The 18,973-nt window shown below is 51.8% G+C and overlaps 1 protein-coding gene across 1 annotated transcript in view; it reads left to right on the top strand.

Moving 5' to 3' along the window:
* Positions 1-6,763, top strand: part of CCNI (cyclin I) — a 20,867-nt gene extending 14,104 nt beyond the window's left edge. The window contains exons 2-6 of the mRNA XM_009641515.2: positions 174-308; positions 4,191-4,265; positions 4,435-4,575; positions 5,399-5,629; positions 6,128-6,763. Coding sequence (XP_009639810.1) covers positions 174-308; positions 4,191-4,265; positions 4,435-4,575; positions 5,399-5,629; positions 6,128-6,586 — 1,041 coding nt within the window. The 3' untranslated portion in view covers positions 6,587-6,763. The remainder of the gene's footprint in view (positions 1-173; positions 309-4,190; positions 4,266-4,434; positions 4,576-5,398; positions 5,630-6,127) is intronic.
* Positions 6,764-18,973: the final 12,210 nt, after the last annotated feature.

Below are 18,973 nucleotides of genomic sequence, written 5' to 3'. Positions count from 1 at the left end.
TCCAGGGCAGGGTTCTTGGGCTGGGGTAACAGCAAGAACCAAGTGGTGATTTGGGCTGGTTCGAGTCCCACACCCCCCTTTCCAAAGGGGGCTTCGTTTCCATGCTAAGTAACTTGGGCTTTTCTGACTCGCTCTGCCTGTGGGTAAGAAGAGTTTGTTTTTCTCTCCAACAGGATGTAGCCATTTCTCCAAAGCAGAGGGATGAGGTCATCCAGTGGCTGGCCAAGCTCAAATACCAGTTCCACCTTTATCCAGAAACGCTCGCCCTGGCCATCAGCCTTTTGGACAGGTTTTTAGCTGCAGTAAAGGTAAATATTTGCCAATACATAAACTGAACTAGGTTTATTCCACCTACTCGGCTATTCCTGTGTACAGTCCCAGTGGTGGGGCTGTATGGAAACGCTCACTTCCCCCCTCCGCTCTCACACAGGTATAGGATGGTACCTGCGCTGCTCCGGGAGCTTCAAGTCAGGTTGTGGAACTGGCACCTTTTGGGGGGCAGATTCTTCCTGCAGTCATTTTTCACCTGGTGAAAGCAGCCGTCGCTTTAACAAGAACACGCAGTTCTCAGGGAACTGACCCGGTGCTTGTACCCACCGAGAGTATTTTCCCCTCTTTCCCCTGTTCTGCCCGTTTCCTCAGCTCATGAGTTGAAATGTTTGTTAACCCGAGAGAAAAGCAGCACCCTTCCTCTCCAGCTACAGGGTCGTGCTCAGCCTGGTTTGAATGGTGTATTTGCCTCAGTACAGTACCTGTTCCTTTAAGCAATCACATAAAGAGGCTGCATAGAGGTTAGAATTTAGGTAAAAAGAGAACAGTCTCTACCTTAACCCAGGCAGACTCATAAAGCTAAAGGAAACGCCTGCTCACCCACAGTTACAAACCCAGGGCCAGTGCCCTCTGACAGACAAGTCAGGGAAAGTCCCTGCTCACCTCTTAATTTCTCTGGTGTTCTAGCTGCATTCCATCTCATTTGTACCACCTAGAACTGCTGGGAGCACCTGCTAGCAGTGAGCTAGCTGGAGGAAACAAATAAATGGTTGAGGACAAGTCTGGGCCTGGCAAGTGCGCTAGTGCAGGGAAATGGGGAAAACAAAACAAAACAAACCCAAAAATAAACGAAGGGAAGAAGATACAGCCAGAGGTGATGGCTTTTCGGGGAAGTAGTTCACTACTAACCTGCTCCGCGGCCAGTCTGACAGACTCAGGAGCTTAAGACCGCCATCAGGTCAGACAGACGCGAGGGAGAGGGGCAAGCCAGCATGGATGCAGGCCCTCCAAGGGACAGGCTGTCCCGCTCCGGCTGTGCCGGACGGAACGGAGCATACGTACGCCCATGTGGTTTTAAGGCCGTTATGCCATAGAAACTGTTTAAAGAAAAAAAGACAAGTTAAAAATCAGCACTTGGGCTGCCTGCAACCGGGCTCTGCTGCTCTCCCGTCCCCGCACGCCCGCCGCAGAAGCAAGTAAGGCTGTGCCTGGGCCGTGTCCTGCACCCGCACAAGTGACTGAACACACCCTGGGTCAACCCAAAATCCCTGGCTTTGAGCTGTGAAGTCAGCGGCAGAATCATCTTTCGTCTTCGTCTCAGTCGGATTTTTTTTTTTTTTTTTTTTTTTTAATCTCTTATCTGCCCAGTTACATCCTGTGCTCAGCAAATCTGCTGTCTCATCTGCATCTGATCTCATCACCCGCGCTGTTGGGTAAGCAATAGATCAGGAGATGTAAGCAGAAGAATGTATTCTCAAGCCTGCGCCCTTGCATTTCCACGTGACTTAGTTTGGTAGAATGCAAGTGACATCATCCATTAACCTACCCTTTAAATATTAATAAATATTGACAATGTTTTAATTACAAGCCATGGAAGTTTTTACTTTGAAGGCGCTCTCAAAGTAGCCCATTTACTGAAATACTGAGATGGGAAATAGATGTAAAGCCCACAACAGCCAATGCCCACAAGTACAGTTTTTCCATCAGTAATTTGCAGCAGCCAAGGAGTCTGCAAGGAAAGTATGAGAATGTGAGGAAGGAGTCCGCTGCGCGCCGCAGGCGGCGGCCAGGAATGTGGAAAGGTGTTTTGTCTGGGTGCGCACTGTTCAAACAGCTCAGGGCTTTGTGCTCCCTCCCCCAGTTTCCCTCCGATGCAGCTTAACTCCTGGGTTTTTTTACCAGGTGCTAGTGGGGGGGGGATTTTATTATTGAGACGATGAGTCCCTTGCCTTCACCGTGAACATGCTTTGAAATGGCTCGACCGGCCACCCCAAAGGTGGGTGCCCAGCCAGCAGCGCTTGGCGTAACCCACGGCCCAGCGCTCGTTAACCTCAATGGAGCGGCACTTACAGCCCCTCCGGGCCGCACTTGCCTGTGGGCGAGGAGCCGGCCAGGCAGGTAGAAGCTCCTGGAGGAGAGCAGGGTGGGCGACTGGTTTTTAACACGCCCTTGGTGAAAACCTTCACCGAAAGGGCTGTCAGGCTCTGGAAGGGGCTGCCCAGGGAGGTGGTCGAGTCCCCATCCCTGGAGGTATTTAAAAGAAGGATAGATGAGGTGCTTAGGGACAGGGTTCAGTGGTGGGATGGCAGGGGTATGTTAAAGGTTGAACTTGATGACCTCAAGGGTCTTTTCCAACCAAAGTGATTCTGTGAAAGACAAGAGCTGTTCCTCCCAGGTCAGGCTCTATCGGGGATGCACTCGGGAAAAAGACCACATCACTGTTAAAAGTAACGGGGAAAATACAGGGGAGAGTCAGCTTCCCTGGCAGTAGGAACCTGCTCCAGCCACCGGCTTTTCCCTGAATACGACGCAGGTGGTGTCCTTCGCTGTACGTTATTTTGGGCTAAGCCGACAGTTCTCTTTGAACCTGCCTGCACCGTCAAGTTCCAGTCTTGCCCTAAGGGAACGCACAGAGGTGTGCACGCACACCCCCGCCCCCAAGTGTGGGTTCTCTGCACCTATTTAAGTTGACATTTGAGTGGCACCAGAACACCAAAGCTCTAGCGTAGCGTGGTCCTTTGTAAGGAACTGAGGCTGAATGTGGGTAAAGCTCTTCCCTTTGGACAGTGTTCCTCTCCTGTAGCTTTCTGGAAACAATGTTCTGCATTTCTTGACAGCTCATTACATGAACGTAACGTGCAGCATCTCACCCTTTGACCACCCCATAGCTCTGCTGCATCCGCTAAAATTTACCCAGCGAGAAGACACGACAGCAACAGTTCAGGTTGTAAGGAGCCTTACACATTTTCAGTGCAGGATTTTCACTTACCTTTGCTTTCAGCATCTCCCACGCAGCTGCGACCAGGTTTAGAAACGGTGCCTCGGCAGTTCCTAGCCCCCAGCCACCAAGGAGAAGGTGGCCGTGTCCTGTGGTTTTCACACTGATGCTCAAGCCAAGCCCTTTGTCAGATGGTCAAAGTGACAAAGGTGGCTGCTAAGCACAAAATCCAGCGGATGCGCCATGTTCCAAGCGTGCGCATGGTCTGGGGCCACCACAGGGACCATCTGAATGCTTCCAGCCCGGGCAGCCTGCTTCCCCCCTCGCCCCCCACCGAGGCCCATAAGAGAGATTTTGATGCATTGGGGGAGGGGGAGGAAAAATCACCTTTTCCCCTCCTAATTTCACTTACCTTGCCTAAAACAACTCAGTGCAGAAGGGACCAGCTCTCCCTGGATAATCCCTGAGCCACAGTTTTGAGAACTGCAGTGTGAAATGACACGAGTGGTGATTTTTACGGGTGTTTTACACTTCCCGAGGCAAGGACAGCGCTTTTTAATTCTCTTCTTTTCCTTCCTGTTCCGTGTCTGACCCCCAGCAGCGCTAACGGCAGAGCTCTGCTGAAGCAGGGGGAATGGCAGCATTTTTTTGCCAGGTGACAATCCCTCCCTTCCGATTTTCTCCTTCCTATTTCTACTGCGCTGCCTAAAAACGAGCTCTTTTCTCTCCAGCGCTGCGCATCAGCGGGTGCCAGTTACGATCGTGGGGCTGGCAGGTCGCTGTTCTGCCCGACGTCACGGGGCATGGATTTTTGCTCGGCCCAGCTTGCCACCGCCGGGCGTAGTTGGAGGTCAGCCTGCTGATCCAGAATGCATTGCATGGGCAGCTGAGACCCTGGGGCTCAGGCTGTCCAACCAGAAAGGATTATGCATAATTTTGGCATCACATTGACACAGAGACTTCTCTGCTCTTCTGTACCCAGGCCCGTCCAAAGTACTTGAACTGTATTGCAATCAGCTGCTTCTTCCTTGCTGCAAAGACCATTGAGGAAGACGAGGTAATTTTTTTTTCTTCTTGCTGCCTTAGCATTGCCTTAGCATAAAACTCTCCCCGTCCTGCCTTTGCTTGCACGCGGTGGCTGACGCTTGCCAGGACAGGCGCGAAGCGTTGGTGGGATTTCTATAATGATCGGTTCTCTTGTTTCTTTTGTGCGTTGGCTTTTGTAGAGGATTCCAGTACTGAAGGTGTTGGCTCGGGATAGCTTTTGTGGTTGTTCTCCAGCTGAAATTCGCAGAATGGAGAAGATTATCCTGGATAAACTGAACTGGGATCTTCACATGGCAACGCCACTGGATTTCCTTCATATTGTAAGTAAGGGGCTATTTACATTCTTTCTGGTGTCTGTTGGTGTAGAGAAGGTACAGAGACAAAAACTCCACCTGTAGGGGAGCGAAGACCTCGGGATGTATTTGTAATTCCTCCGTACAAGTAGTTCCTAAAAGAAAAAGCCTTGCCAGAGAGTTTGAGAAGACTTGTGACTTCAGGTGCCATTTCCCAACTGTGGGCCTGCCATCTGACCTGTTTTGAGGCACGTTAAACCACACACCAAGACTCCCAGCTCCTGAAAACCTTGCCCCTAAGCCTTAATTGCTAGTGGTCTGGCTCAAAGCTGAACGCCAAGCAGCCAGCGGAGCCATGGAGGCAAAGCACTGATGCTGGGCAATGGCTGCGCTCCGGGCCTGCTACAGAAAGGCACAGCCAGAGAACCGGATTCATGGATAAGACAAAGGAAAGGAAAGCATCCTGAGGTTCTCTGTTAAATTTCACCCTCTCTGCTTGCTCCAGAAGGAGTTTTTGTCTAGGAAACCTGAACTGCCAAACCTGTGTTGTTGAGAGAGAAGGGTGGAAGGGGATAGCTTTTCACAGAGCCCCGAGAAGCCTCGTCCCCAGGCAGGTGATGCGTACGATGGCAGGTCCGGCCAGAAAGGCTGCACCAAGCCCTTGGCAGGTTCAACGCACTGGGTGGGGTTTTTTTGCCCCATGGTGCGGAAATTGCCTTGAAGGTTAAGCTGGAGGATCCCGGTGCGTTAAAGACGTGTCGCATGCTGTTCTTGAGGTCTGTCCTGGCTTTGCTTATGGGGTTGCCCGTCGGTGACAGCGGCCGCCTCATGTGCTTGTTTCCCCCCCCAGTTCCACGCAGTTGCGGTGTCCAACAGGCCTCAGCTACTGACCATCCTGCCCAAGCTGAGTCCCTCTCAGCACGTGGCGGCGCTCACCAAGCAGCTGCTGCACTGCATGGCCTGTTACCAGCTGCTGCAGTTCAAGGGCTCCATGCTGGCGCTGGCCATCGTCAGCCTGGAGCTGGAGAAGCTGCTCCCCGACTGGCTGGCTCTCATCATCGAGCTGCTCCAGAAGGCACAGGTGAGGGGGTGCCGGCACCGCACACCGCAGCAGGGAGGGGCCGGGGGCCGCAGGAGGCTGCGTCTTGCTCAGCACGCCAGCAATCCAAGCCAGCCGGGGCTTTCAGATCCCTAGCTGCTGATCTCCGCCTGCAGTTAACGCTTTTGCGAGGATGGGTGTGCTTCAGCCTGAAGGGACAGTCCCTTGGGACAGTTCTGCCAAGTCTTGGTCTTGACTTCATCCAGGAGGTGACGCAGGGAGGACCTGTGCGCCCTGACATACACGGGCGTCCTCTGTACCAGGGAAAAAAATAGCAGACTGGGGAGAAAATCCTAGTTAGCTGCTCAGCCATTCCTTCTAAGCGTATGGGGTGGTCTGACAAGGGTGGGAAAGCTGCGAGAAATACACAGTGAAATACCCAGTGTGCTCAGAGCCCCGGCCCTGCCCTGGCTGGCAGCCTCCCCTCTCCGTGGCAGCGATCCCGCAACGCCCGTGTCTTTGCTTGTCTTCCCACTCCAGATGGATAGCTCGCAGCTGATCCACTGCCGGGAGCTTGTGGCACATCTCCTTTCCACCCTGCAGTCTTCTCTGCTGCCCAATTCTGTATATGTCTACAGTCCCCTCCAGCATACCCTGGTGACCTGTAACAGAGGAGCGTTCAAATGCCAGCCCTCCTCTGTCCCAGGGCCGGGTTTCTCCAAGGACAACGGCAGGCCAGAAGTGCCAGTCACAGGTACAGCCGCGCTCTACCAGCGTCTGCCAGCTCCCAGCGGTTGCAAGCAAGCCTCTGCCAAGCGTAAAGTGGAAGAGATGGAAGTGGACGACTTCTACGACGGCATCAAGCGTCTCTACAACGAAGACGTTGCTCCAGAGGTAGTGGCCCTCGACAACATGGGCTCTGTTTGTGGCGCTGACGTCTCCAGGCAGGAGGGCAACGTTTCCCCTTGCCCACCGTTGCAGCCAGTGTCTGTTATGTAGCTGTGAGTGCCCACCACCTGCTCTACCGCAGCTCCTCTAGAAACCGTGCACAACCTGGCATCCTGTGTTCTCAGTGGGGGAAGAAGGGGCCATACCTTGTCAGGCTGAACTGAAGGGAGCCAAAAAAAAAAAAAACAGAAAAAAAAAATCCCAACCCTTTTTTCAATTTTTTTTCTTGTGCGGCTAATTATAGTTCCACTATTTAAGCACTTAAAAACACAAAAAAGTATAAAAATCTAAAAAAAGACCCAAAAACCAAACAAAAAAAGTAGCAAAAAATTGTTTCTTTCTAGTGTTGTCAGTTCCACTGTTTTTCTGCTCCTGTGTATTGTAACCCATTCTCATGTCCGAGAGCTCGCGTCAGTCCTGCAGAGTTGTTCCAGGTTTCCCAGCCAACCTAACACCTCTCTGAGCTGATTTCCATCCGCTCCTTGCTCTTCTTCTGCTTCCTCCTCTTTTGATTCTCAGCAAGTCTCGTGCATGATGTTCCGTACTACCTGACCCTCACGCCAGCTTTCTTTTTCCTTTCTAAAGAAAAAGACCTTTTTTGTTTTGTTAGCTCTTTGGTGTTTCAATGTGGTAATATTTAAAAACTGGATTTAAATACAAGGTTAGTCAGGAAAAAAACCAAACCCAACCCTTGCGAGCTGCTCCACACTTAAGTAATAACCACAGGAGCGCGAAGCCCGCTCCGAACGAACGCTGGGGCAGCCGGCCCCGGGCGCTGTACCTTACACAGCGGCTTCTCCACGTTGGTGTTTTCAAACACAGAAAGCAGTTAATGGATTTTGTATGACCTGAACAAAAACTGTGTTTTTTCCCTTGTTTGTACCAAGGAGTGTTGCATTCAGTGTGGATTTTCACCACTGCTTGACTCTCGACATCAAGCGTACACCTTACATTCTGCAGAGTCTGGTTTTTCCCCCTATGTTTACAGGCTCAGCAGGTGACCAGCACCACAGTGCTGGGGCAGCTACGTACGCCTGAGGTTTGAAAGGTGTGTAATTACCAGCCACAAAACCAAACCAAAAGACCCCAACCCTCAAGTTTTGTGTTCATGTAACTTCTAACTAAGAGTAAAACCTTTAAAAACTCGTCTCTTAAATGTTACACCTCTGTTTCTCAGAATGACCTGTCCCAATTGTAAGCTCTCTCCACAGCCCTGAGGAAGGTATCGTATTTGGAGCCATTGTACTGATGAAAGCCTTCTGGTAGCAATAAAGAAAGTTGTCCTGGAATCCGAGTCTCGTTCTGTGATTTTTCACCCGAGTCCAGGATCAGTTTTACCCAGAGGCTGCAAGGGAGCTGCCCCGTCCCCGACCTCTGAGGAAGTGGCTTTAGGGGTCCTGGGAGAGTTGCACAAAATAAACTCACGGCCTCTGCAGCGGTTGCAGCTTTAGCCCCAGCTCTGGCGCTCCAGGCTGGTCCCCTTCCAGGCAGAGTACGGGCCACTGGGTGCGCGCCTGGGACGCTGCTTCATCTCCCCCGTCCTGTAACCGTCTCCTTTTGGATGTTCTGAACACCCCCTCCAAGGGTCACGTTCGCCTGCTTGCCTGACAGCCCGTCCACTGACCACCACATCTGATAATGAGAGCTCAGGACAGACTTCGTTTCTGCTCTTTTCTGTAAGCTCACAGGTTACAGAATGGATTCTGTTCTGTAACCTCGCCTTCTTCACGATAATTTTCACCTCGTGCACACTTCGGGAGGCGTCGGCCCCTCCTGCCTCACGTCCTCTGAGGTGCACCCTCTCTGTTGTGCACAGCCCACGGTCACAAACTTCGCTTGGGTTTCAGCTCTCTTCCTGCCCGCCTCCTGGAAACCACCTCCGGAGGCCGCGTTCCTCCGAGGGGTGCGCGCCCGCCTTCCCTTCCAGCCCCTCCTGCCATCCTTGTGGCATAGCCAGTCCTCTTCCCTCTTCCCGACGCTTAAGTTTTCTCCAGCCTGGCTGCTGGGCAGTCTCGGGGCTTCCCCAGCGAAATACCCCATCGCCGCAGGATTTCCACGATCCCTGCTTCAAGGCGCCCGTTATCTTTTTCAGTTGAATTACACAGCATAACAGCTCGAAATAAAAATAACTGTCCCAATTCCCAACGCCAGATACAGCGCCGTTAGCACAGGGAAGATGAGAGCCAGGTAATTTTCACACCCCTTGACAGCCAAGCCAGGCGCCCGTGGTTTCTGCACAGAAGGGAGCCTGTGCCCGCGCCCGCTGCTCGGAGCGGCGGCTGCGTACGCAGTCAGAGAGAGGTGAGCCAGGGCCCTCCTAACTCTTGTGACCATATTGGCCTGCACGGTACAGAACTGGAGAGGGTTTTGTGGGACTACAGCTTATTTGAGTTGGCTTCCAACGCTATGAGACACGTGGTGGGGGGAGAAGAGAGGATGGGGACCAGACCGCCTGCGCAGTCACCCCACGGCGATAAATCTCAGCCTCCCCTTCCACTGGCTGCTCCCCCTCCGCGCGCTCTTCCCTCCCCATTTAAAGGACGCGTTCCCCCGTACCCCGTTTGGCAGCACCGGCACACGGGCGCTCGTGAGGGTTGCGGCCCAAGCCCGTTTCCAGACGCGCGCAAGGAGAGGAGTTGGCAGAGGGCTGGGAAAAGGAAGGCGTTGGCTTGTGCCAGCTGGCAGGGGCCCGGCTGGAACAGAAGGGAGGGAAGCGGGGCGTGAGGAGAGATTTAGGTGCTGCCGGAGCAGTTCTCCAGCAGATGTGCTGCAGCCACGGCTGCGAGCCGCTGTGCGAGAAGGCAAGAGCTTTCCTTCTCACCGTTTTCTCCTCCCCAAAAGCGACAGGACAAGAGCAGGTCCCACGCTGCCCCCCTCCCCGGCACGTCCCCAGCTCGTGCCAGCCCCGCTAGGAGAGCTCTGCGGTGACGGAGCTGGCAGCTTGCCTCGGCCCCAGGCGCGCCGGAGGAGAGGAACCTCTTTTTTTGTTGTTGCTTTGGGGAAAAGCAACAGCTTTGTTCCTCGCAGCAAAGGGGGTAGGTAGGGGGGCGAGAAGCAGCTTGTGAGAGTCACACAGTTAATTTTACAGCATCATCAACCGCCTTCAGGGCTGTGCTCAGTGAAGGCCGCATTACTTCTGGCTCTGCCTGGACTAAGTGCGATGCCGGGAAGGGTCACTGCCCAGAAACCTTCCCAGCCAGCCAGTGCTGCACAAAGCCAGCCAAACCACAGCCCCGACTCAGCACGCACCCGCGAGGCAAAGACCCAAAGGGGCAGGACTCAAAAACCCCCTGGCCAGCAAGGGAGCCTCCACGCTCCCGAGTCCCAAACACTCGGGCACTCCCCCAGCCCCAGTTTGACACATTGCCTTTTCATTTTGTTGGCACCACACACAAATCCACACCCATTATGTTTTGCCTGGATACAGGCAATTCCACCGACAATAAACAAGGTTTGGACAGACAAAACCTGCTCCTCCCCTTACACAGACCTACCTCTGCAGGGTCCTGCTGACAGGCTGCTGCCCGGCTGTCCTCACGTAGGGCCTAGGACACTTGTGGGCCAGCTCTCCGGCTGCGTTGCCCAGCAGCATCCCGTTGCCTTTTGCTCTTAGGGATGCAAAAGGAAAAACCCAGTCTCTGCAACTGCACACGGCACCTCTTGAACTTGTCCCTTGTCTTCCTCTCTGCCTCTGCTGTGAACACACTGGTTTCCAACACACCCTCTCAACGCCCCCCCCCGGAACACAGCCACCAAGGAAAGGCCCGGTTGTGCCTGTGGTACCCTGATACACCCAAGAGCCTGGATGCACCATCGAGGTGCACGGATACAGCAGGATACAGAAGATGAACTTGCCAAACCACCCAGGCCCCAAGTGCAGGTGTCGACTTGGCTGGGGGAGAGTTGTGCTTTGGGGACTGGCCGGCCAGCGTCTCGGGGGCCAGGGCTGGCACACGCACCTCCACAGGGGACCGCAGCAACGTCACGAGGCCATCAGCAGCTTTGCAGCTCTCCTCCTGCTGCTTTGGCCACCGGCGTCCCAGGCCAGCTGGGGCCAGTAAGAAGCCCAGGGAACACAGGTCTGCAGTGCTGGCTGCACTGGCGTACAGATTTACGGTGTTTGTGGCTAAAGAGGTGATGCTCAAAGACAGGCTTGCCGTTGAAAACGAGGCACATCTCAGCACCATCAGCTCCCCCATGTAGCAAGGTCCAGCTGATTTGGAAATAACCTGCATTGCCAGAGAGAACTAACCATTTCCCACTTCCCACATTTCCTCCCCACAAAAAACCCCAGGCGATGATGCAGTCCAGCTGCGGCCCCTACCCATACCACTGCCTCACTCCTAGGGTAGCTGGCTGAGCCGTACGCTGTCCTGCAGCGCTGCCAGGGCTCCCTGTTACCCACAGGAGAATATCCCCCAATGCCCGTGACTCCTCACATTCACGGGGCTTTCCCACAGGCTTCATAGCACCCCACTGCTTCACGCCACGGACCTGCCAAAGATGCCGAGCATGGGGTCTGCCCGCTCCAGCAGGGGCGCAGAGCAGGGAAGGCAGGAGCCCAGCAGAGTACACGGGTCAGGTGAATGGCTGGCCGGAAGGGAAACCAAATTGCAGGCTCGTTGCAATTTATCCCCAAATAGCCCTGGGATAAAACTACTGCATTCATAAAACCATCATGTATTACTCAGCACAGTCCCCCAAGCCCCAAAGAGCACCCGAGAGCACGGCAGCCGTCTTTCAGCAGAGCACTGCTACCTGTTTCAAATGCCTTCCCGCAATAATCCCAGCTCACCTTTACTTGCTGTGCAGCGTTCACTCTCTGCAACACCCCATCTTCCTTCAACGCCCCAGAAGGGCTCGCTTTGAAGACACGACAGCAGTAACCTCTGTGATTTTCTCCACCACACCGCCTCAGAGAGATACTGATGCGCCTCCCTCACCCTGCTTAACCCAGGAGACCATGCATCAAGTATTTCTCTCTTACACGAGACCTGCAGGTACTGAACACTGGGGAGACGCTCATTCCTCAGACAGTTGGTAGGCCAACACCTCAGTCCCCTCTGGCCAGCGCGCTACGCCCCAGCCCCAGGTGCCGACAGCAGCGCGGCACTGCACCCCCCCAGCCCGTGCCACGGGACACCTCCAACCTGGAAGTTGTTCCTAGCTCTGGATGTCAGGAGTTTCTTGAAGTTCATTTTTACTCTCCAGCACTGACAGGAGGATTAAGCCCACAAGCATGATTTTAAACCTGGGCACTCACCCAGTCTTGTGGATGAAGCAGCTTTCCCAGCTCTGCTGGGGACATTTGGTGACACCAAGTGACAAATAACCTCTCTGGGCTCTCCAACAACACGTTTCACACTGCTGTCCCCTCCCCACGTTGACACCTCTTCCCCTAGCAGCTGCACGCGATGGCGGCAGCGAGCCCAAGGGCCATCGCTCCGCCCCAGCACCGAGGTGTGGGACAGCCTTGGCAGCACTCCCTCAGCTCAGCTCCCGGCCCCTCGTCCAACACGCACGTCTCGCTACAAACACCCCGTGCAGTGCCTGTGCGTGCTTTCCACGCTCTGATCCCCTCCCTCTGCCCCAGTATCCACCACCACCGGGTCACAGATGGCAGATGTTTCACTGTAGTGTCATCCACCCCCCCAAATTCATTATAGCTCTGTTCCCCATGAATGTACCTTAACAAAAACCCAAAAAACCCACAAACTACACACAACATCCCAAAACAAACCCCCAAACCTTCTGCTGATACTATTTGCCTCAACAGCCCAGGGCAAACAAATCCCAGAAGCCTACTACCCACTCTGTAAGAAAGTTACTTCATGTTTTGAGCTTATTTCCTTCTAGCTGAGAGCCCCTCTGGTTCCAGTGGCACCAACTGGATAACTAGCAGGTCAGCATCCACCGCCATCACAGCTTAGCAGACTTTTAAACATAGAATCACAAATAAATTTAGGCTGCAAGGGACCTCTAGAGGACATCTGCTGCAACCTCCAGCGCACAGCGGGGCTGATCCTCCCTCTCACCTCAGCCTTTCCCTCTCCAAGCCTTTGCGCTCTCACCTGGCAAGCTGCTGCTCCATCCTGTTTACCTTAAGTGCCCTTCTCTAACTCCGCTATGTCCTTCTGGAGACATGAAGTCCCGAGCTGCATGCAGGACTCAAGGCACCAGCACAGCAAAACTCTAGAGCTGCAAAATAAAGGCAGTTCATGTAAGCGTTGGCATTCGATTTGTGCCTATCTGCTGCTCTTTAAATAAAGCTATTTAAAAAAAGAAGTCAACCAACAAAAGGGGTTCTGCCCCTCTTCAAACCTTCTTGATGCAGTAGCACTGCTGGTGGCTTACCTAGCCCCGAGCCCCTCCAGCTGATGAAGAAAAACCTGCTCCAGCACAGCCCAGCACTCGCGAAGGGCAGACGAAATGCCCTAAAAGCAGAGGTCTCCAGAGCTCCTTGAAAAGCCCAGGGCTGAGCTGGTGGACAGGAGTCCATCAGGATGCTTCTTCAGCATTGCCAACCTGCAGATTTGGTCGTGACTTCCTACTGTCACACACAAGATTCCAGAGAGTCACAGGGCACAGCTAAATGGGTAAGATGATGGGGTTAGTAGCACTTGATAGCCACTCTTTAGATCCAGGATAAACCCACCACCACCACCTAGGTTTTTTTCCTTCTTACTTGCAGTAATTGATGCCCAGCCACCCACGACTGAGCCTGGGTCCTAAACCACCACTATCAGCGCAACATGGGTGACGTGGCATGAGGTAGAGCCCGGCAGCATAGCTCTGTGCCTGTCCACAACAGTGAAATAAATAGTAACAAGTGACTATTTCAAGAGAGAGGCAATAGCAGCGATAGGATTTTACAGGCTAGACTCCTACTACCACCATATAAAACCATACTATGATTTTTAATAAAAAGAAAAGTCCAGGGAATGAGAGAAACATAAGAGGATTCCTTCCCTGAAACAGGGGCAGTGGAGAGGGTCTCACCACGTGGGATGCTGCAGGAGCCATCCGGCGGGTGAGCTGGCCTCTGGGCCAGTAACCAGTAGGGTATTTTGGCAAGCTGGAGGCTACCACAGAGGGGGGTGCACAGCTGAGCAAAGCCCCGGTGCCCAAGGCAGTGGTCCCTGACGCTGCAGACTGGCCTAGGCACCAACACTGAAAAGAAAAGACACAGCACTCAAACTGGGCATTTTAATGGGCAAGACATTTTCTCAGTTAACAGTGACCGCCTTCACGTGCGGAGAGCCCCGGGCCAGAGAGGACACTCGCCTTGCATAATAGGGGCGGCTCAAGGAGCAGCATGTCCCAATCCCACAGCAACCCCTGGCTACAAAGGTAATGACTGATTTCAGGAAACAGGTTGCTCAACCCATCACTTTTTGTGAGGTATGGATGGCCCGGTGCACCCAGAGCGCTTGCCCTATCGGAACGAGAAGTTTTCCCTCCTGCAAGTGGCACAACCTCTTGCCAGTTCGCAAAGCACCCATGGAGTTCTGCAGAATAAGAGAAGAATTAACACAGGCAAGGCTGACGCCAGCAGTACCCTCAAGGCCTCAACCCAGGAGGCATTAGTGACTCTGTTTTGTCCTCAGAAGGCTGAACGTGACAGGTTTTCTACATCTGGCTATCTCGCAGTAAGCAGAGGTAAAGCCTCTGCAGGTATCACCCGAGCCCCGTCAAGCCTGGAGAGCAGGCTCCGGTTTTGGTATTAACACAAATTCTGTCCTAAGCTCCATTGCTGCAAACGCTCATCTCCCTTCGGTTTGGGCAATGGTCAGCGACTGCGTTTACCCAGCAGGTAAATCGCTACAGCAGAGACACAAGGCCAATATTCAATAATCTTTCAGATTGCATCTATAAAAGTCGCTTAGGTGGTTGCAGTTTTTCCACCGCTTTAGAGAAACAGCCGCCTGGCTGGAGGGAGCTCCCTGGGCTATGAGCCTGCCACGGAAGAGTGCCGGAAAATATTGTGCTTCTGAAAAAGCCCATCAGAGCCCCTTGGCAGCTTGTGCTTTACACACAGATGGGAAGAGGCAAATCTAGGCGATTCAAGAGTGCCTTTTCCACTGCAGGGTAAAAGAGATGAATTCCTTGATTAAGGTTCACAGATGAGAGCAAATCACTAGTATTCGGTTTGAAGAGGGGAAAAAAAAAAAAAGGCGCATCACCCGACATGAAAAACATCCCGAGAGGATCAGGCTGTCTCCTCCCATCATCCCAAACCAGCTAGAGGTCACTACACACTAAGTTAACAAGCTTTGGTTTGTTGGTTTTTTTTACCTTCAGCAATACTTTGGCACTTTTCAAGCTTTTTGACTGAATTAACATCCAAAGTAAACGAGTTATAAACTGAAACCACTACTCCCACATTCAAAACTGTTAAAAAATAATCAGTAATCAGGCTTCACGGAGATAAAATGAAGCCCTCGATCCAAGTCCAAGTCAGTGCAGCTCAGTTGTACAACAAGAGATACCTACTTTGGTCATACAGAGGCAGCGCGGCCAGAAAATAGTAAGGCCTTGACCATCCCCAGCAGGCTCCATCAGTGCAACAGCACGCAACCTCAGCCACCTCCGCTTCGGGTGACTGCGTACTAAAAACCACAAGTCACCTAGGTCTAAGGACTTCTTTTCAGCACGTGTCAGAGGAGCACAGGGTGTACTTGTGATGAAGTGGTGGTGTCCAAAGCAGCCAGGCTTTATCTTTAGAAGCAGAAACGAAGTCCTCCAGCTGTGCACGCTCACCCTCATCCCCAGTCTGTTGTTCTATGTGTCAGCAGCGAGACGTGCATATTATGGCAAAAGGAAAGACGGAGGGAAGGGAGGAAAAAACCCAACACCCTAACCCAGTGCAATATCTCACATCATGGCCAAGCTCTCTCCTCCAGCCGTTACCTCTGCCATGTTCGGAAGCCTCAATTCTGTTGGAGACGCGTTGGGAGCAGACAGATCCCGCACAGAGACACACAGCACAGCGCACCCTCAGACGCACAGGTGAAAAACAAAAAGGGAAGGAGAGAAGGGCAGACGTGATGGAAGAATGAGATGGCTCTTCTCCTGGCGGGGGTGCCCGTAGCTGCAGGCTCTTCCAGTGCCCTACTGTTCGCTGGGAGAGAGGGTGTGGGGGCTTTTGGCAAGATGACGGTTACATAAAGAAGAAGCTACAGAAAAAGAGAAAAACAGAAAAGAACAGAGACAGAGGTTCAGAATTGAAATGAAAAAGTGAGAGCGGGGGAAAAAAAAAAAAAAGGAGGAACAACATTTTGAACAAAGTAAGCCATGAAGGGATAAGTGCACTGGGGAGGTGTCATATAAACCAACTACACCCGAGAGGCCTGGACCTCTTTGAGACAGCGACTGATTTGAAGAACAAGCTCACAACCGCCACAAAAAGCGACTGACCAACAGCAGCACAGACCTCCAGAGGCACCTCAAAGGCACAAAAGGACCTGTCAGGAAACCTGGCGTTTCCTCACCCCCTCCTGCCATGCTGTCGCAAAATGGCAACAGCAAAGCAAAGTCACAGAGGCCACGCGAAGACCAAAGCGTTTGGGTAAAAATATATTTCCTCTCCCCGCTTCAAGTGTTGGCACTATTTGTATATGTAACCAAAAGCATATACAAGAAATAACTGAGCTTATGCTTTAAGGTTATTATTCAATTTGTAATTCAAAACCGGAAATATTTTAACATCAAATAAAGTGACAATATCTAACAGATGCATACATATAATTTGCATTAACACTGTATGGAGGTTACACAGTTACAAACATGGGTTATTTTCAAATAGCAAGGTAATAAAGGTCTACATCTACAGTTTAAGGCAATCAGGATATTAAAAATGTATACAAATACAATATTCACTGCTGTTCACAGCTTTATTTTCCGTTACTTAAAAAACCCTTCATATTTGTACAGTTCCACGCTGATACACGCCGATGTGAGCGCCATGGATAGCGTATACTGCAAATGCAACCAGGGTCCTCGGAGAAGAGACAAATCTGCACTCCTCTAACACCTCAGAAGGGCAAATGGATGCACATGGACATATCTGATATGATCACACACAAGAAGACACTTCCACTCTCACCGGGACGTTTTAGGAGAAGCAGAGCGAGAGCTACCTGGAGAAACACTGGTCATGTTAAATAAAGACATGCTTAAAGAGAGACACAAAGATACCAAGCTCCTCGATGGGGTTTTCAAGCTATCAAAAGCACACAGAGGGGTGACACGAGTTGCACTTCTCAGGCTGCAGAGGAGCCCGGGGTGGGTGCCAGTCGCTGCTCTCCCCCCACTCCCCGGCAGCACCACACGCCAGAGGAGATGCGAGGCCATGCACATAACGGCCAGGAGCTCAAAGGGCGCCTTCCTGCTCCCTGCCCTCCCGGAACCTAACTGTGCAACCCCAGCGAGGTTTTGGGGGAGCACACCCTTATTGATCCCCACCTTTTTGGCTGACTGCCGGACGCACACGTGCCCACCTCTACAGAGCAACCCCGGCCCCTCTCAGCAACCTGGATTTTGGTTGTTCTCCCATTCTGGCAGTTCGTTCCATGCCCCGGGAACACCGTCATCCCAGGAACACACATTTCAGTGCGCTTTCTTGCTCCTTTACATTATTCTAAGGTTTGAAATCCACCTTGTCAGGAACATGCAGCGTTATCAGCTAGTTCTCATTGCCCTCTAACGCACGTGGAAGGCTGCGGTGCCTCTCAAGGCTTTTTGCCCGTACAACCGCCCGCCCACAGTTTCACCGGCTGGCTTGCTAGCATCAAGCACCCAGAGAAGCTGCGCAGGGTTCCTTTAGGCATTCAAGGCTATTGCGTTCCCTATGGCTTCTTTTTAACAGCTCAGCAAAAGCAGATTATTGCAGAAAGTTTTAAAGCAGTTTTAACAATGCCACTTGTAAGTAAGCGGACTTAAAGAGCGCCCCCAGAAAAACACAACTGGTTTTGTACCAGCAGCGAGGCAGAAAGGGTGAGCCTCTTGCTACTGTACTTCCATGCAAAGGTGAGAGCACACCCAACTAGATGTGAGCGTATCATTTACTCCATGCAGAATCAGGGGCTGCTGTGAAAAAAGGCCTAAGTGAAGAAAAGAAAGAAGTGCAGCACTAACAAGCTAAACATGGCCCAGGGGTTTAAGGAGAAAAGGAGTCATTAACTTCTCTTTTGGCAAAAGCACAAGCCAGTACCTTGAGCTTTTGCAAGCTTATGGTTTATTCCCAGTTTTTCCAAAACAGCTTGCTTTTTGCTGGAGAAAGAAACCCAACCCAAAATACATTAATGGACTTGGCCACAGCTTTCTACCAAGAAAAAAAAAAAAATTATAGCCCCCTGCCAAACATCCCTTGAAGGGCTGCTAAATGAAGCAGGACAAATAAATGTTAAAATTAAGTTTTCTACTTGGCACAAAATGCTGGTGATGAAAAAGAGGACATGCACAGAGACAGCTGAAGCAAAGCACACCGTCACAAGCATCCAGTGATGTAGCTATGATGTGACTGTAAAAAACCCGTGCCAAACCCCAAATTTCTTCCTTGGTAACTCAAGATTTTAAAGCTGGGTTTGCCAGAAGCTACAAGAACCAGAGTTTCATTTTTCCAAACAACTCCCTAGTCAACCTATTTAACCTGACAAAGTGCATCGTGGTGGGCAAGACCAGGAGGTGCGAGTTTTTTTTTTTAAAAAAAAAAAAAAAAAAAACAAAACCCAACAAGCCCTCCCCCCCCCCAAAAAAAAGGAAAAGGCTCAACTACTTTATTTCCAGCTTATTTATCTCCAATCAATTTTTCCTGTCTGTTCAAGAGATTGTATTTAGACACTCTCTCCCCAAAGCCATGTTTAAGCAGTGAGGGTTAAAAAGCAAGACGACCCAACAGCTAAGCCCTAAACACGTTTCCCAATCCAACACTTCAGAAAAGGTGATGATTCTGCCTTTATTTTTTTTCTCCGGAGAGGCAAGAAATTCCATCCCAGAAACAAGCAGAGAACTGCAGTGCGCAAGACTTCGGCGGAGAGAGTTATTTTTAAGAGCGCTTTAAAGCAAAGAAAGAGGAGACTACCTAGCTAGGAGCAGTGGAAATGCTGGCTGTACATCAGCAGAAGAGAAAGAAATCCAGAAGTCATGAGGTAAGCATGGCTCACCACTTCTTGGGAAGGAAGGGAAAGACTCTGTCCGAAAAGCAATGGCATAGACAATACACATTAAACAGACCAATTTCCGCACTGTGCTGGCCACAGAGCGAGGCCTGGCTTACGCTAAACCTCCTTTCCATGTTCAAGGGACATCCGAATGGAACACGGTCCCTGGGGCAGGAGGGCCAGTGGGGAACGCGGAGGATGTATGTGCAGCTGCCCTCTCTCCCTTGACATGAATTTCTGGATCCCGCAGCTTTGCAAGGCTGTATTTAAATGAGTA

Source organism: Egretta garzetta, unplaced genomic scaffold (genome assembly GCF_000687185.1).
Source record: "Egretta garzetta isolate BGI_Z169 unplaced genomic scaffold, ASM68718v1 scaffold77, whole genome shotgun sequence".
NCBI classification, from domain to species: Eukaryota; Metazoa; Chordata; class Aves; order Pelecaniformes; family Ardeidae; genus Egretta; species Egretta garzetta.
Note: the sequence above shows the minus strand (reverse complement) of the source record. Positions and strands in the feature narration are given on the sequence as shown.